This window comes from Pelobates fuscus, chromosome 4 (genome assembly GCF_036172605.1).
Source record: "Pelobates fuscus isolate aPelFus1 chromosome 4, aPelFus1.pri, whole genome shotgun sequence".
In the NCBI taxonomy this organism is placed as follows: domain Eukaryota; kingdom Metazoa; phylum Chordata; class Amphibia; order Anura; family Pelobatidae; genus Pelobates; species Pelobates fuscus.
This window is the reverse complement of record NC_086320.1, coordinates 62,044,758-62,068,242: the sequence shown is the minus strand read 5'-3', so window position 1 is coordinate 62,068,242 and position 23,485 is coordinate 62,044,758. Positions and strand designations below refer to the sequence as shown.

The window sequence follows — 23,485 nt, the reverse complement described above, 5'->3', positions numbered from 1 at the left end:
AAAATCTGTTGGGTTAAAATCATCTGTGCAGTTAAAACTACAAACGAAATACAATTTTTTGCCTACACACTGTCCCCAACTGGTCTTTGGGTGTACTACAGGCTTCTTAGACATTATCGCATTTCATGTACAAACCAACGAGCCACTGCATTTTCGCCCACATACTGATCCCTACCGGTCATTCGGTATACTACAGGCTTCTCAGACATTATTGCATTTCATGTACAAACCAACGAACCACTGCATTTTCGCCTACACACTGACCCCTACCGGTCATTCGGTATACTACAGGTTTCTCAGACATTATTGCATTTCATGTACAAACCAACAAACCACTGCATTTTCACCTACACACTGACCCCTATCGATCATTTGGTGTACTACAGGCTTCTTAGACGTTTTTCATTTTCATGTACAAACCAACAAACCACTGCATTTTCGCCTACACACTCACCCCTACCGGTCATTCGGTGTACTATAGGCTTCTCAGACATTATTGCATTTCATGTACAAACCAACTAACTACTGCATTTTCGCCTACACACGGACCCCTATCGGTCATTTCGGTGTACTACAGGCTTCTTAGATGTTGTTTGAATTTTCATGTACAAACCAATAAACCACTGCATTTTCACCTACACACTGACCCCTACCAGCCATTCGGTGTACTACAGGCTTCTCAGACATTATTGCATTTCAGGTACAAACCAATGAACCACTGCATTTGCGCCTACACACTGATCCCTACCGGTCATTCAGTGTACCACAGGCTTCTCAGACATTATTGCAGTTCATGTACAAACCAAAGAACTACTGCATTTTCACCTACACACTAACCCCTGCCAGTCATTTCGGTGTACTACAGGCTTCTTAGACGTTGTTTGTATTTTCATGTATAAACCACTAAATTTTCACCTACACACTGACCCCTACCGGTCATTTGGTGTACTACAGGCTTCTCAGACATTATTGCATTTCATGTACAAACCAACGAACCACTGCATTTGAGCCTACACACTGACCCCTACCGGTCATTCGGTGTACTACAGGCTTCTCAGATATTATTGCATTTCATGTACAAACCAATGAACCACTGCATTCGTGCCTACACACTGACCCCTACAGGTCATTCGGTGTACTACAGGCTTCTCAGACATTATTGCATTTCATGTACAAACAAACGAACCACTGCATTTGCGCCTACACAGTGACCCCCTACCGGTCATTCGGTGTACTACAGGCTTCTCAGATATTATTGCATTTTTATGTACAAACCAATAAACCACTGCATTTTCGCCTACATGCTGACCCCTACTGGTCAATCGGTATACTACAGGCTTCTCAGACTTTATTTCACTTCATAAGCAAACAAACTAACTACAGCATTTTCGCTTTTATACTGACTCCTACGGAATATTTGCATGGAGGCACGCTTAAAATATAAGTCCTTCCAATTACGTACTTTCACACATTAGGTTATTCAGCAGCCAGTCATGGTTCACTTCACTCATGTTTCCGGGTACAGTTGTATTCCATATCACAGATGATATAACACTCCAACAAGTTAATTTCCTTCAAACAGGGGCATTAACAAGCATACAATAAACATTGGGACGGAGCACTTTGCTCTATTAAACGTGCATAACACACATATGGGTATACGCTTTCAAATGTCTATATTCAATTTTCATACATTGTTTTACCCGTCCGGGATACAGGTATTAATAACCCTTACGAACAGTAAAGGTATCTAATCATACTACCAGGTTATGTGGTATTTACATACATTTTCTGTTTTCCCCTGGATACATCCTTAGCGTACTGGCAATTAGGGACTATAGGTTTCCAATAGGTATTCTCCTTTCTTGGCATCTACGCCTGTCGTATAGTGGTCCCGCGAGGCCAACACCCCGCCTCAACGCTCGGAGGCAAACACCCATCGGGCCACTCGTGAGCTAGCCGCCTCGCATGGTATATAGAGAGGGCCTCACCTGTCACTCCTCTCCCCTTTTTTCTGGTTACAGTCACCGAGAGGCCAACATCCTGCCATTACGTTGGTGGCCACAAAGTTCCCTCGCGCAATTGCATAGATAGAGCCTCTCAAGCCACTTGGCAACTAGCAGGGCCTCACCTGTCACAAAACAAAGGATTAATTGTTTTGCCATGCGGCTTTAGCTAGCAAGCCAGTACTAGCACACTGTGGGTTCATATAATAATGGCTATCTTCATCTTTCACTTGGAGAGGATGTTGCTAGTCCCACACGACAATTTTGTCCCAACACAGCGGACGATCACGTTTCAGGCTCCAAGCTCTAGCACCTCAGAACTACCAGAGACAAATTGGGTCATCTCATTCTCTTTGGCAAATCCCAGATTTGAAACAATTTCCATGTTGGCACAAGTAGTTTCAGTGCATGCAGACTGTGGCAGATATGTTCCCAATACGTCAGGGCACATGAAAACCATGTGTCCCAATAAATGTACCCTGAACATTACTTCACGTCTGTAAACATTATGCATTTCCAGTAGTTTCTAACTCATCACCCTTCCAGACATTTAGTTGATTTCCTAATCTCCGATTTTAAAGACCTTCCGGACAGGTATTGCCATATACTTTTGGGGAAACCTAGAATGCCCTAACTTGCAGTCATCACAGCAGCATCCAACAGCTAGCAATACACTCATGGCCCAAGAATGGCAGAAAGATTTCTACCTGGGCCTCTCCGATCTACACCATTTACCGCGTGGCGCAATCCCATTGGGATTGTCACAGGGAATCTTCCCGCACACTGTAACTGATCATAGACTTATCTGCACCTCACTCCTCGGCTACCCCAAGTCTCAACTCCCTCATACCCTTCCGAGGAGTCTTTTATTACAGTATGCCACCATTGTTCATACCATTACAGCTATCACTCAAGCAGCGGGGGAAGCCTGGTTAAGTAAAACTGATATCACAACGCATTTCAGACTGCCATCATCCACCCTACACTGGCACTTACAGGGCATTTATGGGCAGCAGTCATATATTTCTTCTCCTGCTTAACTTTCGGGATAAGAGAAGCCACAATCATAAATATATTCTTAGAACTATTTGCTGTTTGTGGTTAAACATATCCAGATGCCCCACAGTCATACACTCCCGAGATGATTTCTTGTTGGTCAACGGGAACGCCTTTCCCTCTAGAAGCTTCAAGGAAGCCATTAGTATGTCTGAACACTTGGGGGGCACAGTATTCCCTAAGGTCACAGAAGACCCAGACACTATTGTTACATTCCTGGGCATACAACTTGACTTTGCATCCTTGCCAACAAGTAACCACGTGAGAAATAGGAAATGTCGCAACAACACCAATTACCAACTCCTGCTTGGTACTCGCAACCGCATGGAACTTCAATCCCTGCCAGGTTCCTTAAAATTTGCCATGCGCATCATACCGCAGGCTGCGCTTTCATCTCAGACCACTTTGCTTTTTCCACACTCCCGCATGATGATCAGGGGCTGTCCCTAGACAACCAAGCCACGTCAGACCTAACCACACGTAATGGTAAAACTACTGTGGCAGCTGACGTGACAGCCGCCATGTTAGGGGGTCATTTATGGTCAAGGTCATGGATTACATGAACCTCGCCAACATAGCCGGGCACTGACTAAACTGGCCTTCTCCACCAGCACTCAACACGCTTGCTACAGGGTTTCCACTTATATAATACGTTTCATGTTGGACCATGACTTAGATAGCTGGTTTGAGGTTTCACCATTTATGGCATTCACTTCTTTTTGCCACCTTAAATTAAAAATTCTCGCACAACACGGTTAAACTTTATCTCACGGACATTCAACACTATACGTATTTCTCCTTTCCAAACAACAAAGGTTCCTATCCTCCTACCCCATCCATACCTTACTTAGAGACATAGCCAAGCGGAAAATCCCGCTACAACTAAATACTGGCCATAGACATACAATGTTCAAACCATATCAGAACCACTCGACCATGCAACTTCTGAACCATGCACCTTCCGAACCATGCACCAATGCAGTCATCAAAACTACTACCTATCTAGCCTTTAACTGATTTCTCAAGGTATAACTCACTATCCGCTGCAAACATCATAAACAAGAGTGCCTGTTGACCTCTTATTGTTCTAAAACACACAAACCACTATGTCCGGTCCCTTCCTAAAACTAAGACGAGTCATATGTGCGAACCAGTGCATATAACCTACTATCTTAGAAGCAATGCTGGGTGCCCGGTTAAGGTACTGGTTACGTTCTTGGGCACGCCACCATACGCACCACTGAACCATTACTGTCACTGTACAATACTGTCCTTACCACAGGTAAGTTCATGCACTATATAGCCAAGATATCCCCGCACACGTTAAAGACACGGGGCCGCTCGGAATCATAGGCTTATGCGACTTACATACCACAGCCGATTCAGGAATTAGGAAGCTTTCATTAAAATGTCTACCTGATGGTTAACAAATGCACTATGATCCTGTATAATGTTTTGCATTAATATTTCTCTTTTTGGCCACTTTTTACCGGCCTACAGCATACGTCGGTTTCGGCACATCTAAACCGATGATTCCTAAAGCTACATCGCTACAACCATCTTATTCTATATCATATGAGAATGCCCCGAACACAAATTGGAATGCATGGCCTGAAGTTGTGGAAGGGGCTATAGACCTACAAAAGGGACTCCCCCCTTTCCCTACTTATCTTTGTGGGTCAGACGAATAGCCCCACCCTCCACTCCCATTGTTCATATTTCCTCTATGTAAGCCCACTTTTTACCGGCCTACAGCATACGTCGGTTTCGGCACACCTCAACCGATTATTCCTAAAGCTACATCGCTACAACCATCTTACTCTATATCATATGAGAATGTTCCGAACACAAATAATATTAAGAGAAAATATCAATTGCATCAAGTTTCCCTACATTTTGAGGAGTTCCATAATTCTGATCCCTCCCTTTTAAACTTCATGGGGATCCAACAGGTTAATAAGGACTGGAGGGGGGGCAATTTGATTCGTTTTTTTATAATTTTTTAATTTTTATTTTAATTTTATTTTCTTTCTTTTTTATTTTTCTTTTTATTTTTTTGGGAGTTATATCCCTTGAATATCATGAGTATGGTTCAGATATCCACTCAGGTTTTGTTTCTGTTTCTAAACAATTGCACTTTAAAAATGATACTATCACTATGTCACTTTAAATGTTACTTATCACAGTTAAGAGGGTGATGCATTATAAGACGTGTGTGTATATGGTTAAGAATAAGAAGGATCTATATTAACACATGTTCTCTCTCTTTTTTCTGTATATTTTATTAATTAGGCATTCAAAAGGAAATGCATGTTGATTCAGCTGCAATTTGTACGTATTTTATTGGTTAAATGTATTTTTCTTACAATATAATTGATTCTGTATTTTGTATTTTTATGTTTATATTTGTGAATAAGTATGTATACTGCTGGTGCAAATGTGGGATGCCCTTTCTGAATGAAGGTATAGCAGGCATCGATTGTTTAAACAACGAGCTTACCCATCCGGACGCTCTCTGGACGTCCCACATATGCAAATGAAATAGGCTAGAATGCACCAATTATATGCTGGACTTGCTATCTAAAAACCTTTGAGAGTGAGGAGTAATTTAGCACATTACGTCCTGACGAAGCCGTCTGTGAACGGAGAAACGCGTAGACACGGAAGCACGTTAAGAAAGGGGGCGGAGCCTACGAGCAAGCCGGGTGTTTTGAAAAGAGCAGCAGCTGACTACTCGCATGCTACCCGGACGGCATCAAAAGGATTTCCACTGACCCCTTAACGAAGGAGACATCTCCCAGTGTGGGAAAGCCTGTTTGTGGGTAAAGGGAACATATACCGTTTACCCACCATTCCATCTAGTAAGCAGTAATCTGTTTTATATCTTATGTATCCAGCAGTGATCTGCTTTGTGTTTGCATATTAAGCAATGACCTGCTTCATGTTTGTTAACTAAGCAGTGACTTGCTTTACACTTGTGTTTTTATATTCATTTTTATTTGTTTTATATTTGATATTGTTATATACTGGTGATAAGCTGGTAATAAATTGTTTCATATCCAGCTGATTTAGTAATTATATATACATTTTAAGATGTGCCAGTTAATCTATACAGATCTGTTCTATGATCTTTTCATATTTTTCTCTTACATGCTGAGTATAAAGTGGAACAGCATCCAGTGAGAAGTATAAGGGATACAGGGCCGCCATCAGGGGGTGACAACCGTGACAGTTGTCACGGGCCCGGCGGCCCTGGGGGGCCCGGACTGCTCTGGCAGTCCTGGGCCCCACTTTCCCTCCCTGCACACATAGATAGCGAATATCGCTATCTATGTGTGCAGCCGCGGGCCCCCCAGCTCCCTGTTACCGCAGAGGGGGCCCAGGCAGCACACTTCCTGTTCTCCTCTTCTCCTCCCGGCTAATAACTCTCGCGAGACCCGGTTGCCATGGCAACGCTCCGCGGGTCTCGCGAGAGTTATTGGAGGAGAGAGAAGAGGAGAAGCTGTGTGCTGCCTGGGCCCCCTCTGCGGTAACAGGAAGCCGGGGGGCCCCACCATGCCACCGGACCACCGGGGATGGAATCTCCCCCCTCCCTAGACACAGGTAAGCAGGGAGGGGGGAGAAACAATTGAGTTAATTAAAAAAAAAATTTTTTTAATAATGTTAAAATGCCCCCCCTCCCCCTCCTCATTGGACATTTACACACACACACTACATACACTGACACAACACAACACACACACACACACACTACATACACTAACACAACACACACACACTACATACACTAACACAACACACACACACTACATACACTAACACAACACACACACACACTACATACACTAACACAACACTCACACACACTACATACACTAACACAACACACACACACACTACATACACTAACACAACACACACACACTGCATACACTAACACAACACACACTGCATACACTAACACACACTGCATACACTAACACAACACACACTGCATACACTAACACAACACACACTGCATACACTAACACAACACACACAGCATACACTAACACAGCACACTCTGGATACACTAACACAGCACACTCTGCATACACTGACACAACACACACTGCATACACTAACACAACACACACTGCATACACTAACACAACACACACTGCATACACTAACACAACACACACTGCATACACTAACACAACACACTGCATACACTAACACAACACACTGCATACACTAACACAACACACACTGCATACACTAACACAACACACACTGCATACACTAACACAGCACACTCTGGATACACTAACACAGCACACTCTGGATACACTAACACAGCACACTCTGCATACACTGACACAACACACACTGCATACACAAACACACACACTGCATACACTAATACAACACACACTGCATACACTAATACAATACACACACTGCATTCACTAATACAATACACACACTGCATTCACTAATACAACATGCACTCTGCATACACTACACACTAACACACTCACTGCATCCACTATACTGACACACACTCTGCATTCGCTACACACTAACACACTCTGCATTCACTACACTAACACACACTCTGCATCCGCTACACACTAACACACTCTGCATTCACTACACTAACACACACTCTGCATCCGCTACACACTAACACACTCTCTGCATTCACTACACATTAACACTCTGCATTCACTACACTAACACAGACTCTGCATCCGCTACACACTAACACACTCTCTGCATTCACTACACATTAACACACTCTCTGCATTCACTACACTAAGACACTCTCTGCATTCACTACACATTAACACACACTCTGCATTCACTACACATTAACACACACTCTACATTCACTACAAATTTACACACACACTACATTCATTACACTGACACACTCCGCATTCACTACACCCTAACACACACTCTGCATTCACTAAACTATGCACACACTCTGGATTCACTATACTGACACACACTCTGAATTCACTACACTAACATACACTCTGCATCAACTGTACACACAGCATCCACTACACAAACATCCTGTATTCACAGTACACACACTACATCCACCACAAATTGAAACATTCTGCATTCACTATACACAGACACTGTGTCTAATACACACACTACATCCACTACAGACACTGCATCCACTAAACACATTTCATCTAGTACATACAAACACTACATCCACCACACAAACACACACTACATCACTGTATACACACTACATCCACTACTCAAACACTCTCTGCATTCACTACACATTAACACTCTGCATTCACTACACTAACACACCCTCTGCATTCGCTACACATTAACACACCCTCTGCATTCACTACACATTAACACACCCTCTGCATTCACTACACATTAACACACACTCTGCATTCACTACACATTTACAAACACTCTGCATTCACTGCACTAACACACACACTACATTCATTACACACTAACACACACTCTGCATTCACTAAACTATGCACACACTCTGGATTCACTATACTGACACACACTCTGCATTAACTGTAAACACAGCATCCACTACACAAACATCCTGTATTCACAGTACACACACTACATCCACCACAAATTGAAACACTCTGCATTCACTATACACAGACACTGCATCTAATACACACACTACATCAACTACAGACACTGCATCCACTAAACACATTTCATCTAGTGCATACGAATACTACATCCACTACACAAACACACTACATCCACTACTCAAACACACTCTGCGTTCACTATACACACTGCATCCGCTACACTAACACACTCTGCATTCACTGCACAAACAGTATCTAATACACACAAACACTACATCCATTACACACATTCTAATTCACTTCCACTATACACACCACATTCAGTCCCGCATCATTGTCAGCGGACTAGGTAGGGCGTGGGCGGGCCCGGGAGGGAGGGGTCGGGGGGGGCCCAGACCTTGTGCTTTGTCAGGGGCCCCAAAAATTCTGATGGCAGCCCTGAAGGGATATATTTTAGTTAGTGCGGAAATAAACCTCATAGAGTGTAAGCTTGCTTGAGCAAGGCCTGATCGCCACTTGTCTTTGTTAACAGAGCTGCTTTCAGAAATGTTAGGGCCCCTTACACAGTGCAAGGCCTGGCACCCTGGGGCCACCCTAATACAGTCAACAGGACCACCACCAATTCCACCACAATGTGTGTATAGTGGATGTAATGTGTGTGTGTGTTTGTATACAGGATGCAGTTTGTATGTTTAATGAATGCATTGTGTGAAGTGGATATATTGTGTGTGTATGTGTGTGTAGTGTATGTAGTGTATGGTGGAAGCTGTGTGTGTTTGTATAGTGTATTTGTATGTGTTTGTGCAGTGTGTTTAAACTAGACTACAGGGATTTGGGAAGCGGGGATAAGCATTGGGGAGCTTTTTGGGGAGTTGGAACCAGACAACAGTTAAAGGACATGTCTGGATGTGAGTTAACTAGTTTATATATCTTAAAGGGACACTCCAGGCACCCAGACCACTTCTGCCCATTGGAGTGGTCTGGGTGCCACCTCCCACTACTCTTAACCCTGCAAGTGTAATTATTGCAGTTTTTTATAAACTGCAATAATTACCTTGCAGGGTTAACTCCACCTCTAGTGGCTGTCTACTGTCTAGATTTGGCTGTCTAGATTTTCTTTGCTAGAGCATCGCTGTACGTCCTCACGCTGTGTGAGGACCTCCAGCGTCGCTCATTTTCCCCATAGGAAAGCATTGAAAATATTTTTCAATGCTTTCCTATGGGGAGCTCTAATGCGCATGCGCGGCATTGCCGCACATGCGCATTAGGTCTCCCCGGCCGGTGGGTGGGATCAGTCTCGCCAGGGACATCGTCGCTGCCTCAGGTAAGTAACTGAAGGGGTTTTCACCCCTTCAGCAACTGGGGATTGGGGGGTGGGAGGGAGAGGGAACCTGCAGTGCCAGGAAAACGGATTGTTTTCCTGGCACTGGAGTTTTCCTTTTAGCATAGTTGAATCTAACCAGGATCTGGCTGAAGTCTGTGAGAGTTGCATTACTGGAGAGCTACCTATTGGATTATCAACATTTACAGTTTATTAAAGACTTTTCGCAAACTATTGGTTCTACAAAATAACAGAGAAAGAAACCTGATTTTATTTCCAAACAGAGCAATTGTATTATTATTTATTATGCATCATATTACAGGCATGCAGTTTTATGTACAGGTAACATTAATTGTAATATTCGTGGCTCAAAGCATCAACAACAACGGCAAAGAATTTCTCGATGGTGGCTTGGACTGATGGAGTGAAAGAAGATCCTAATTTTGTAGCCAGGACAATCATGAACACGTCACCAAAACGCTGCAAATGTGAAAAAAAACAACAATCAATTAATTTAACTTTTATAATGGCAAATAACATGCATGTCCAGTGCACCCTGAGATTCGAAGCCCTTTCACTGCTCAGAATCAGCCAAACATTACATTAAGGAGATTAATGAAATCACCCATTGTGCAGAATGAGATTTGAAAAATACAATCTGCACATTGAAATAAAGCTGAGTATCTGAATCTATGCTATGTTACGGTATGATTAACGGTTATAATAAATAGTGTAATGTAACATAAATCTGGTCTGTTTAATAATGGCCATGAGTTCAATATGGCATGGGACACAGTGTCACGGTTAATGTTGACTTAGAATACAGAAGATATTGAACTAAAGATAATTTATTCCTGGCTTAATGTAGGGGTGCCAAATCTCCATAGATTTAAAGGATGCGTATCCTCTAGGCATTTGAACAACCTGTAGTAAGTTACGTACATATAAACAACTAATTTCTACCTATGGAAAATAATGCCTTGGATGATAGGTTTGTTAATGTTAGGTTTGGTTTAGAGAAATTGACAGGTAGATATATATCATATATGCATGTGGTTTTTACCTCTCCCAGTGCTCTTTCACTGTTTCTTTCTCTGACTCTGCCTCTTCCCCCCAACCACTCTCTGTCAGCGACCCTCAAGGTTCTATCCTTGGTCCCCTACTGTTCTCTATCTACACTTGGTAAACTCATCAGCTCGTTTGGCTTCCATTATTATTTCTATGCTGATGACACGCAAATCTACCTGTCCTCTCCTGATCTCTCTCCGCCCATCTTGACTTGTGTCTCTGACTGCCTCTCTTCAATTTCCAAATGGATGGCTGCTCACTTCCTTAAGCTCAACCTGTCAGAAACAGAACTTCTGGTCTTTCCTACTCCCGTGTCTGTCTCCCTCCAAGTCAACAGCGCTACCATCACCTCTACCTCGAAGGCTCGCTGCCTGGGTGTTCTTTTTGACTCCAACCTCTCCTTCACCCCTCATGTCCAATCAATTTCCAAATCCTGTTGCTTCCATCTCAAAAACATAGCGCGCATCCGCCCCTATTTAACCCCAGATGCGGCTAAGGTGCTGGTCCATGCTCTTGTTCTCTTTCACCTGGACTACTGCAATACTCTTCTCAGTGGTCTTACGTATTCCCAGATTGCACCGTTGCAATCTATAATGAATGCGGCGGCAAGGCTCATTTTCCTGTCTGCTCGCACCTCCCACGCCTCACCGCTCTGCATTGGCTCCCAGTTAGATATAGGACTCAATTTAAAATTCTGGTCCTTGCTTACAAGTCCCTACATAATACTGCTCCAACCTACCTATCCTCCCTAATACACAATTATGTCCCGTCAAGGCCCCTAGACTCTGCCAAAGACCTACGTATATCCTCTGTCCGTACTCCCACCTCTAACGCTCGCCTCCAAGACTTTTCCAAGGCTGCACCTCTTCTGTGGAACTCCCTTCCCTCCTCCATAAGAATTTCACCCAGTCTCCACTCATTCAAAAATCATTGAAAAAGCATATCAATTAAACTGTTAGCAGGTTTTCAGCCCCCACCCTCCATGACTCCTCTCCTGCAAATGTCAAAAGTTACCTATTAAGCCCTCAGCGAATACTTTTCTAACAACTTACTTCGTACCCCTACTTTTACCCTTGTTCTGGGCTGACTAATCACGTTCCAATAACGCTGACGGAGGTGGATTTACACCTCCAGCAGCAAAAGGGTTAATTTCCATATGTGCAGCATTTCGTAGCGAAACGATACACTTACAGAATCCAGACACCATGACCACTTCAAATCACTGAAGTAGTCACGTTTCTTGGAGTAACCCTTTAAGCATTATGGGAACCACAATGACTACACGTAGATCAATAGATGGAGGGGCAAATGACACATAAGACCATCACTTTTCTCTGTTTCCCAGTTTCCAGAATGACAAACAAAGAAGAGCTGAAATCTGTCCATGCCACTTATGTTATTACTATACAGAAGTAAAGGAGAGCATACTCCTACTGCTGCTAATAATAATACTAATAGCAATAAATACATACTTTGAAGTTCTCTGAATCCACATGCAGTTTGTTGGCATGGTCATCACTGATATTGTGGAGAGTGGCCTATTCCATGCTTGTAATAGTCTGACGCATGGTTGCACCCAGGATACCGTACTTTCTCCAGGTTCCCCCATGGGGACTCACCCATTGACACAAAAGTTATATGAAAAATAGTTTTGACCATTTTGTTTTGTCTTGTCTGTCCAATGTGTGTGTAAGTTTATTGTCTATTTGTATCTTGCCTATAGGGTACACCGATTAAGTATGCTGGTTTATGATCTGGTCGTCGTGTATTGTTACATGTACGCTTTGCGGATCCAATTTTGTATAGCAAGTGTTACATATTGTGTCCCTATTTTTTTATGGATACTTAATAAAAAAAATAAACATTTAAAAAAAAAAAATGATGATGACAATTTTCAGAAGGCTCAGAAGGACCGTCGCTGGATTTTGTGACAAATTCTAAAAGGTGGATTCAGGCATCCACATAAATACAGATGTACTAATTTATTTTAAAAAAACACATAGAGTGATAAATACCTATATCCATCTAGGCATGCCGCTTCTGCTTTGGCACTGACACTTATGCCCTCTGTCCTGTCTAACAAATCAATTAAATGTCTCCTTTCGCCTGCATGTGCAGCATATATAAAGAAATGGTGACCCTGGCATTTTTAATAACTTGGATGAGGGCACCTGGGGACAGAGATTAGGTTACCCTTCAATTAGCTTCCTGCTAATGGGGGAGCTTTGTAGGGGAGCATTTACCCTGCTGCACCCCTCACCCAGATCTGCCAATGCTGTAAACCAACACATATGTGATTGAAATTAGTTCATAAAAAATGGAAGATGTTGTCTTGGGTTGATTGTAAAGTGAGCTAAACAAGTATTAGTATATATATATTTTTGTTAACATTTGTTAATATTTTTGTTCATCGATGCAGTTTTGCTTCTACATGAATCACCCAATATTTCTTACTCAATTTGTTTCTAAACAGCCACTGAATACCATTCTGTTTTTAAAATATATACTCTAAAGCCAGAAAATGAACTTGGTCACACCAATGAAAATGTTATAATATCTATTATAACTGAGTTCTATTTTCTTATCTGCTTTCTGCTTCTGTGCATCTCGTTGTACAAACTCATGAGATCAGCATATTTAGATCCAATGGAAGAATCAAATTTATTCTGAATAGCAATGTCAGTCATATTGTTCCTCTTATCTGTTAGGACTCTGTGTTAAATGCAGGAAAAAAAAAGTGTGACAAGGCAAACTACGATAGGCGTTCCAGTCTGTTTATTTTTCTATAAAATCTTGGGGGTAAATCGTGGTTTCTCAGTACCTTACACTTCTTCTATCTGAAGCAACAGCTACTCATCCCTCTAACAGCCACCATGGTTCACTGGACAGCCGAAGAGAAGGCCGCTATCAACGCCGTGTGGAAGAAAATTGATCTTGAGCATGATGGTGGAGATGCTCTAGGAAGGTAATTCAAACATTTTAACCTAAAATGTCTCACTCACGGTTTAGTCAATATCCCTGCTATAATGTGCTGATTAAACAATACAATTGACTAATCTCAGCATTTAATTTTAATATTCTTGTGGACTTATATAAAATATACCTTTAACATGATTTCAAAGTAGTACTCTAGGAAATTTGAGGGACATTCTCTAGTTTAGCATTTTACTAGTTTTTTCAAGATTTTAAGAGGAACCCTCAATTCCCAGCAATTTTAATTATTCAGGGAATTTAAAGTGGATTTAAAATTCAATTCTCATTTTATCAAATAACCCTGGTTATGTCTACTTATTCCTATATTTTACAATTATGTATTTGTGAGGTGTGAAAATATGAAATTAGATATAGAAATCTACACCTCTTTATATTGCAACTGGGTGCCTCCATCTTAGCTCCTTTTTAGTCATTGCTATAATCTGTGCCCTTGGCACCTGGCGGTCAGCATAGAAAAAGCATACAGAAAATGTTACAATGTTTCTATTTTTTCCACTTCATTTGCAATGTTTTCCTTGGCTTTCCCTTCCCTAAACTAGATTATTTCTTTTTATTTTATGTATTTATCATATTTTTAAATTGTGTTTCTCACTTAATAGGCTGCTCCTGGTCTACCCCTGGACCCAGAGGTATTTCAGTTCTTTCGGAAGCCTGTCCAACGCAGCTGCAATTGCTGGAAATGCCAAGGTACAGGCCCATGGCAAGAGGGTCCTGGGAGCTCTGGACAACGCCGCCCACCACTTGGATACCATTAAAGCCACTCTCCACGACCTCAGTGACAGCCATGCCCACCGTCTGTATGTGGATCCAGAAAACTTCAGGGTATGTATTTATTATTATTATTATTATTATTATTATTATTATATTCTATATAACTATGGTCATTCTTAAATAAGACATACTTTATTAGTTATGAACAGATATTCTCTCCCACTGGCACAATTAAAGTGGATAACATTATATATATTTTTAAATTAGCCTCCACAATTAAGATGAATAGTTGTCTCCACTATGTCTCCAATTTACATTTGATGAATTTCTTGTAAAATTCTAAAACTTCAGCTTCCATGTTGTCTGGCCAACCTCAAGCATCATAGGGAGTTGTAGTTCATTAGTGGGTGAGGAGTTGCACTTTCTCATTTCATTTAGGCCTCACAAGCTTTCATAATTTTTTTAAAACTAATTTAGGGATCCAATGCATTTCCTAATTAAGATATTAAAGGACAACTGTCATCACATTTTCACTTTTTTTAAATGTATATTACATTCAATGAAACTTAAGTTATTTTTTTATATATGTGTATTAATGCTTTTGAGAAAATATTGCTTTTTTTTGTCTGGACGAGCAGCCTGGGGGAATAAGATTTTAGTATTATCCTACCAAATTCTGCTCGGTGTTAATTACCTGCTGGTTCACAGCAGGTAAGTTTGGTTGAGCAGCATTTGGTCAGATAAGAGTAGAATTTGAGCAAACATTTCTACTCAGCCAAATAAAAAAGTTTATTTAAAATAAAAAATCAATATACATAAAAAAATAAAAAATTAATGTACTAAAAATGAACACTTGTATAACTTTTAAAAGAAGAGAAAATTTGATGACAGTTGTCACTTAAATATTAACTGAAGATAGCATTGTTAGTAGGTCTTGTTTACCCAAATGATTTTTATCACTGTGATATAATTAAAATATTTTTTATAAATGTTATGCTATTATATCCCGTTTTTTTTTTACACATTTTGAAGTTAAGGTTCAGTTGCCTGATTATTTTTACTTATTGAAACTAACATTTCAGTGAAATTCAATTCAAAATGAAAGAATATTAATGAATTTTCTTTCTTTTGCAGCGTTTTGGTGAAGTGTTCGTGATTGTTCTGGCTGGAAAATTAGGATCCTCCTTCAGTCCATCAGTCCAGGCTGCTGTTGAGAAATTCTTTGCAGTTGTTGTGGATGGTCTGAGCCACGAATATCACAACTAAATGTACTCGCACTTAAAACGGCATGTTCACAATGAAACAACTAATAAAATGTGATTTCAAATAAAACTTTTTTTGGAGTAACTTTTATAAAGTCAAAGATATGTTTACGGACATGAAAACATCTAAATAAGGGATAACTAACAAATGGCTCTTTGGCTTTCTATTGAAATTCCACTCCCATAATGTTCAGCCAGAAACTGTTTAGATATATCATTGGTAAAGTTCCCAGGAGACATAGCTCAGCTCACACGCTAACTGTTAACTATTCCTGCTCTAAATCATGTAATATTACCATCTTAAGTAAAAGTGTATGATATAGTATGTATCAATTTTGGGACTGTTTGGTTGTCATATTTAGGAGTTAATTGAAGCAGACATAAAAATAAATTGTAAGTAATGGCCGTTGCATGTTTGGGTTAAGGCCATCAATTTTATTCTGGAACTAATAGAAGGAAAGGATGAATTGTCTAAGCAGGGTAGCTAAATAGCAGGTGAATTAAATTATTTTTATAGAGGTGTTCCTATATGGGGCTGGGATTACTAACAGAGTGGCAGGTAGATTCAGGGCCGGTGCTTCCATTCGGTAGCAAGAGCTCAGGGCATGACCGCCGTTTGTGGCTTTACTATACAGGCAGCCACTCTCACTCGGCAGAATAGATACCTGCCTACCCACATGATAGGTGCCTAGTATGCCCAAATATATCAATTCCTGGTCTTGGGTGGAGGGTATGGAGAGAGTACGAGCAGCGACGGAACCTACTGGGCTCTTCCTGTCAGCTCCCTTGCACGGCCTGTAATGCAGCACCACTGCAGGGAGCACATGAGAGCTGTATAGGAAGAATGCAGTGACCCCAGCAGCCCCTCTGGCCACCAGAGAGAGGATCCACTCCAGCTCTCCAAGGCACATGTAGGGAAGCTGGGTAGACCTGTAAATAAAAAAAACAGTGTGTGTTCATGAATGTGTCTATGACTGTGTGTGTGTATGTTTGTAATTATGTGTGTCAAAGATTTTGTGTGTGTATGTCTGTGATTGTGTGTGTCTTTGACTGTGCATGTGTGTGTCTGTGTGTGTATGTCTGTGATTATGAGTGTATCTGTGATTATGTGTGTGACTAGCACCATATGTATTCAGTCAGAAAAGCTATAGGTTTATGGGATAAACACACCAATTAATCTCAGATGAACAGATGAACAGATTAAATTAGAAGGTGATTAGTAGGATTAAGAAAAGGTAATGTTATTATAGGTCTATTTTAAATAGTAACTTTATTCATAAATGCATGTTATCAGCAACATAATTTCATTTATTTTCAAATTATTTCTATTGAATATTTTTTAAATTATAATAAATTATAAATCTCCTGGGGATAATAAACTAGAGAAAAGGGTAAAGAAAAAAAATGGGGAAAAACCAGAAAATGTTTTCCTCTATCCACAACAATGTAGATATATGTAATATGTAATATGAGATAATAAACATACAGACAGTATGGTTATGAAGCCGTAGAACATTTTATTATAAAAACAATCAATACATTACGAGACAATTATAAATCTAAATAATATGCTGCTCTGATCCTAATGAAAAGGATACTGACCGTCAGAAAAATGGTGATTTAAAAACATAGGCAAGATTGTTTTGTTATTTTATATAATTTTGAGAGTTTAAAGGCTAGAGGATAGATAATCTTTTTGAAATGTTAAAATTCAATTACATAATTCACCTTGGATTTACAATACATTGGGCTTGTTTTCAACCTTAGACTCAATTTAATATTTTTTTTGGAATGATTTAATAATTTTATGAACACTTTTAAATTGAGTTTTTTTTCCCAAAATGTTAAATTATCAAAAAATATGTAATTTATAAAAAAGAGATGTTAATATATCAAAAACTATCAAAATATTAAAATATTTTTCAAAATATTAAATCATTTAAAAATATATCACAAAAAATTCAATCATTTAAAATGCTTCTCCAAAAATATTTAATAGATGCCCTTGTTGGTAAATAGCAGTGGCAAGCTGTAGCCATCAATAACATGCAGTATTTAGTTTTGGCTACAATTTTCAACCTTGTCAGTATTTTTTTTTTCACCTGCTAGCCCCTAATAATGTCTGCTTGCAAAGATTCCTACCATACACCATACACAGAAAACACACTCGCTGGTAAAGCACACAATCTAGATTTCTGTAATAGCAACCACAATGTTCCAGTAAAAATGGCTGGAAAGTTGTGATTGCTATGATAGTGTGTTTTGTATTTGTCCTGTGATTTTCATTGGCAGGAGATAGCAATGTATAAAGTAGTGATTATGCGCAATGCTAGATACTTTTGAGTTTCATTTATGGGACTTTTTCATGCTTATTGAAATGAAGTGTATCTTTTTTCTGTTAAGTGGTCTGTTGTATGGTAGGACTCTGAGCAGGACTAAAGAGAAAAACACAGATAAGTGAGTATATTTACTGGTAGTGGGGATAGGGAATGGACCAAGCAAGAGGGAGGATAAAGCAAGCGTTTGTTGTTAAAATTGAAAGGTTTGACAGTCAACTGCGATCTGGCAAATTATTAATAATTACATGTACTGTAAGTATTGGTGAAACATTGAAAAGCTCCATGCACTGACGATTATCACGTTAAACTACATAGGTTTCCATCTTGCAGACCATCTGCAAAAACTAAATCAACTGCCCCCCTTCATAATCTATTCATTCAAACACTGGTCTAGTAAATTCCGTGCATGTTTATTTACATTTTTTTAATGATTACTTTTTTTAACCCATGTATGATGTGTGCATGTATGTATGCACATGTAGGTTTGTACGTATGTGTGTGTGTATAGAGTACTCGGTAGCTTGCACTTCAGGAAAAAATGTAAACTAATGCCCGGTGCAGATCTGGCAAAAAAATAACAAAACAACGGTGGATTGCACTCCATGGACTTAATACACGTTATATATAAAACATAGCTTTTATTTATATCATGATAAAAACGTCTACGTTTCAGCTCAAACCAATGAGCGAGTTTGTGCTGCTCCCGTGGAAGAACGGGAGTGGAAAGTATAATACTTCAGAATTCTGTGGGATATGTTTACCATTTATAATGGAAATATGCAATTTAACTACAGTTGCAAGAAAAAGTATGCGAACCCTTTGGAATGATATGGATTTCTGCACAAATTGGTCGTAAAATGTGATCTGATCATCATCTAAGTCACAACAATAGACAATCACAGTCTGCTTAAACTAATAACACACAAAGAATTAAATGTTGCCATGTTTTTATTGAACTCACCATGTAAACATTCACAGTGCAGGTGGAAAAAGTATGTGAACCCCTAGACTAATGATATCTCCAAGAGCTAATTGGAGTGAGATGTCAGCCAACTGGAGTCCAATCAATGAGATGAGATTGGAGGTGTTGGTTCACATACTTTTTCTTGCAACTGTATTTCCCAAAGGGAAGCAATGTCAGTAATTCACTTTGTTACCATTGGCAATATTTTTTTAAAAAAATTATTATTAGAACAATTGTTTGATGGGGCGCTGCATATGCCCCTATGGATACCACGGTTAGCTGCATGTGGTGTTGCATGTGGTGGGAAGAATTTCTTTAGTATAGTATGTGTGTGTGTGGAGGAAGCTGTTTGCAGTGTATTGTGGGTGTGGATAGGAACTTTGTGTATTGTATGTGTGGATAGGGGCTGCTTGTGGTGTATTGTAAGTGCTCGGGTAGCATTAGTGGTGTATTGTGTGTGCTAATAGGTGCTGTTTGTAGAGCATTGTGTGTTTGGATAGGGGCTATTAGCAGTGCAGTGTGTGAAAGAGGCTGTTTGTGTTGTAGTGTGTGTGTGTGTTTGTTTGCTAATGGCTATTTGTGGAATAGTAGTGTGGATTGGGATAATTGGAGTGTGTGTTTGGATAGGGACTCTTTTTGGTGAAGTGAATGCCTGGATAAGAGCTCTTTGCAGTGTGAGTAGATAGGGACTGCTTATCAAGTGTGTGCAAAGGTGGCTACAAAACTAATCTATTTACCCCTCCCACTGGCTTACATATTGCCAGGGATGGGGGAATAGCAAGGGAGTGTGCACTGCATGATTTTGCACCTTGGAAAGTGGATGCCTGGCAAATTTATGTGATGGGGCAAATGCAGGGAAATAGAAAAATAGAAACATAGAATGTGATGGCAGATAAGAACCATTCGGCCCATCTAGTCTGCCCAATTTTCTAAATACTCTTATTAGTCACTGGCCTTATCTTATAGGTAGCACAGCTTTATGCCTATCCCACGCATGCTTAAACTCCTTCACTGTGTTAACCTCTAGCACTTCAGCTGGAAGGCTATTCCATGCATCCACTACCCTCTCAGTAAAGTAATACTTCCTGATATTATTTTTAAACCTTTGCCCCTCTAATTTAAGACTATGTCCTCTTGTTGTGGTAGTTGTTCTTCTTTTAAATATAGTCTCCTCCTTTACTGTGTTGATTCCCTTAATGTATTTAAATGTTTCTAGCATATCCCCCCGTCTCGTCTTTCCTCCAAGCTATACATGTTAAGATCCTTTAACCTTTCCTTGTAAGTTTTATCCTGCATTCCATGAACCAGTTTAGTAACCCTTCTCTGACCTCTATCCAAAGTATCAATATCCTTCTGGAGATATGGTCTTGTAGTGCACATAAAATCCACAGATCTCAGTTTTCATGGTCCTACTCAGGGCTCGAGTCCTGCAGGAACGCGTGGGAACGGTGTTCCTGCACAAGACGCCGTTCCCGTTTATTGTCCTGCAGGCACTCAGGGGGTGGCAAAAAATGCCGCCCCCAAATGTCCCCGTGTTCCCCCTGTCATGGGGGGCCCAAGAGGTGGCCTAATGGCCACCTGAAGGATCCCCCCGGCCGGCTCTTGTCTCGCTGTCAGACGCGGCGAGGGAGCTGTGTCCTCTCTGCTCCCTCTCGCCGCGCCGTTTGCTGATGCTGGGAGCCGGAATATGACGTCATTTCCGGCTCCCGGCATCAGCAGACAGCCCACGTGGCGTGAGGGAGCAGAGAGGACACAGCTCCCTCGCCGCGTCTGACAGCAAGACAAGAGCCGGCCGCACTGAAGCCTCACTGGACCCCAGGGACAGGTCCACGCCAGCTCTCCAGGTAGGGAGGCTGGGTGGACATTTTTAAATTTAAAAAAATATATACAAATAATTTTTGTGTATGTGAGTGTGTGTGTGTGTCTGTGAGTGTATGTGTGTGTGTCTGGGAGTGTGTCTGTGTGTGTGTGTGTCTGTGAGTGTATGTGTGTATGTCTGTGAGTGTGTGTGTGTGTGTGTGTGTGTGTGTATGTGTCTGTGAGTGTATGTGTGTGTGTGTGTCTGGGAATGTGTGTGTGTCTGTGAGTGTATGTGTGTGTGTGTCTGGGAGTGTGTGTGTGTGTCTGTGAGTGTATGTGTGTGTGTCTGTGAGTGTGTGTATGTGTCTGTGTATGTGTCTGGGAGTGTGTATGTGTGTGTGTCTGTGAGTGTATGTGTGTATGTCTGTGAGTGTGTGTGTATGTGTCTGGGAGTGTATGTGTGTGTCTGTGAGTGTGTGTGTGTGTGTGTGTCTGTGAGTGGATGTGTGTGAGTGTGGTGTGTGTATGTGTCTGTGAGTGTATGTGTGTGTGTCTGTGTATGTGTCTGGGAGTGTATGTGTCTGGGAGTGTGTGTGTGTGTGTCTGGGAGTGTGTGTGTGTCTGTGAGTGTATGTGTCTGGGAGTATGTGTCTGTGAGTGTATGTGTATGTGAGTGTATGTATGTGTGTGTGTGTGTCTGTGAGTATGTGTGTCTGTCTGTGTGTGTGTCTGTGAGTGTATGTGTATGTGAGTGTATGTATGTGTGTGTGTGTCTGTGAGTATGTGTGTCTGTCTGTGAGTCTGTGTGTGTGTGTGTCTGTGAGTGTATGTGTGCACCTGAGTGTGTGTGTACGTGTTTATATATGCATGCAAGTTTTGTTTTTTTCTGGTGGTGGGGTGAGGGTGGAACTCGAGTGAGTTCCCACACTTTATTCCCCAGGACTTGACCCCTGCTTAATACTATCCAAGTTGTGGGATGCGTTGAGAAGAGATCCCAGGACCTTCTTGCCGTGAGCCTTTACTTTTGAATTTCCAGAAATTGCTGTTACATTGGAGACATTTCCAAAAGAACTGAAATACCTCTGGGTCCAGCGGAAGACCAAGAGTACTCTAGTGAAAGAGAGATACAATGAATACATATTTGACTGGGAAATGGAATGGATTTCAAAGAATAATTCTAATAAAACAATCTACCAGTAAGTGTTTATATTATAGAGCTATCCTGTCAAACTGTCTATGGGGCCTAATACACAGCTATGTCAAAAGTTATTTTTATACATGTCCATAGATTAGCTGCTTAAGGACACAGCCTTAGAGTAAAAGGCAATCACGACGGTGTCCTTAAGTAGTTAACTTATCATGTTTATGAAATTATATTTAATTGGGTAATTTACAAAAAATCCTTTGGAAGACTGAAATAAATTAAGCTCCCCTACAATGTAAAAGTTCAGAATTAAATATAAACAGCAAACAGATCACATATAAACTTCTGTAATGTAGACACACTTTCCAGTAGACAATCCCTGTACTAGTATCTCAGTATTGTTATACACATAACATCTTCTCATCCAGGACACTGAGTTTGCATCTAATTGTTACATTCTTACCTTCCAAGCGTTTCTGCACCATCACTTTCCAGATCTACTTGGCCAAACACAGAGGCGATGGCGGCCTTCTCTTCGGTTGTCCAGTGAACCATGGTGGCTGTTAGAGGATGTGCAGCAAAAGCTTCAGTGAGAAGAACAAGCTCTGAAAAGCAAGTGTTTCCTCACCATATGTCACGTTTACATAGATTGAGATGGAGCGCAACTGCAGATTTCTTAGGATTTAAATTGATGATTAGAAAATTAGAGAATAAAATAAGAATTGTCTATTCAATATAGGAAAATACAGGTACTGTATCTTTAATTACTTCGCTGTAGGAAAATACAGGTACTGTATCTTTAAATACTTCGCTGTTGGTAAGCAGCTTCCTATATCCATGCAATCTAGCACATTTGGTGTTTGCAAGTTTTAGGGTAATGAAGAAAGCTATAATGAAGTTGTAACAGCAGAGATTCGTTTTAGGTTTAACCCCTTAAGGACACATGACAAGTGTGACATGTCATGATTCCCTTTTATTCCAGAAGTTTGGTCCTTAAGGGGTTAAAGTTAGCAGGTCAGGGAGCAGCTGGTGCCTGAATGCTTAACGGGCTTGGGAGCAGGCTGTAGCAGAAATGATTGGAAAACTTGAGAGCAGACTATGGAAGGAATGCTCAGCAGTCTTGAGAGAAAGAAGTTCTTATCACAGATGAATTGATTAACTTAGCTTCCAGAGGGTGGAATTCAGGTTCCGGAGTTCTCCTCCGGGGAGGTTCTTTATGAGACAGGATGAGA

General features: G+C 40.7%; 2 protein-coding genes across 2 annotated transcripts; one reads left to right on the top strand and one right to left on the bottom strand.

Annotated features, from left to right (window-relative positions):
• Nucleotides 1–10,319: 10,319 nt before the first annotated feature.
• On the bottom strand, nucleotides 10,320–22,815 carry LOC134609330 (hemoglobin subunit beta-3-like). Its single transcript, XM_063453012.1, has 4 exons — nucleotides 22,717–22,815; nucleotides 22,061–22,219; nucleotides 12,512–12,575; nucleotides 10,320–10,451 (listed from the first exon to the last, which is right to left on the bottom strand). The coding sequence occupies exons 1-4, from the start codon at nucleotides 22,806–22,808 to the stop codon at nucleotides 10,320–10,322; spliced, it is 447 nt and encodes a 148-aa protein (XP_063309082.1). The 5' UTR covers nucleotides 22,809–22,815.
• On the top strand, nucleotides 13,853–16,076 carry LOC134608428 (hemoglobin subunit beta-2-like). The gene is made up of 3 exons (XM_063451229.1): nucleotides 13,853–14,004; nucleotides 14,633–14,855; nucleotides 15,879–16,076. The coding sequence occupies exons 1-3, from the start codon at nucleotides 13,913–13,915 to the stop codon at nucleotides 16,008–16,010; spliced, it is 447 nt and encodes a 148-aa protein (XP_063307299.1). The 5' UTR covers nucleotides 13,853–13,912; the 3' UTR covers nucleotides 16,011–16,076.
• Nucleotides 22,816–23,485: the final 670 nt, after the last annotated feature.

Excerpts from the sequence above, each read along its gene's own strand:
- LOC134608428 (XM_063451229.1), top strand. The coding sequence starts at position 13,913 with ATGGTTCACTGGACAGCCGAAGAGAAGGCCGCTATCAACGCCGTGTGG. Across the intron at positions 14,005-14,632 it reads GGTGGAGATGCTCTAGGAAG|GCTGCTCCTGGTCTACCCCT; the intron begins GTAATTCAAACA and ends CTCACTTAATAG. Across the intron at positions 14,856-15,878 it reads TGGATCCAGAAAACTTCAGG|CGTTTTGGTGAAGTGTTCGT; the intron begins GTATGTATTTAT and ends TTTCTTTTGCAG.
- LOC134609330 (XM_063453012.1), bottom strand. The coding sequence starts at position 22,808 with ATGGTTCACTGGACAACCGAAGAGAAGGCCGCCATCGCCTCTGTGTTT. Across the intron at positions 12,576-22,060 it reads AACTTGGATAGTATTAAGCA|CACTCTCCACAATATCAGTG; the intron begins GGGGTCAAGTCC and ends CATGGAATAGGC. Across the intron at positions 10,452-12,511 it reads TGGATTCAGAGAACTTCAAA|CGTTTTGGTGACGTGTTCAT; the intron begins GTATGTATTTAT and ends TCACATTTGCAG.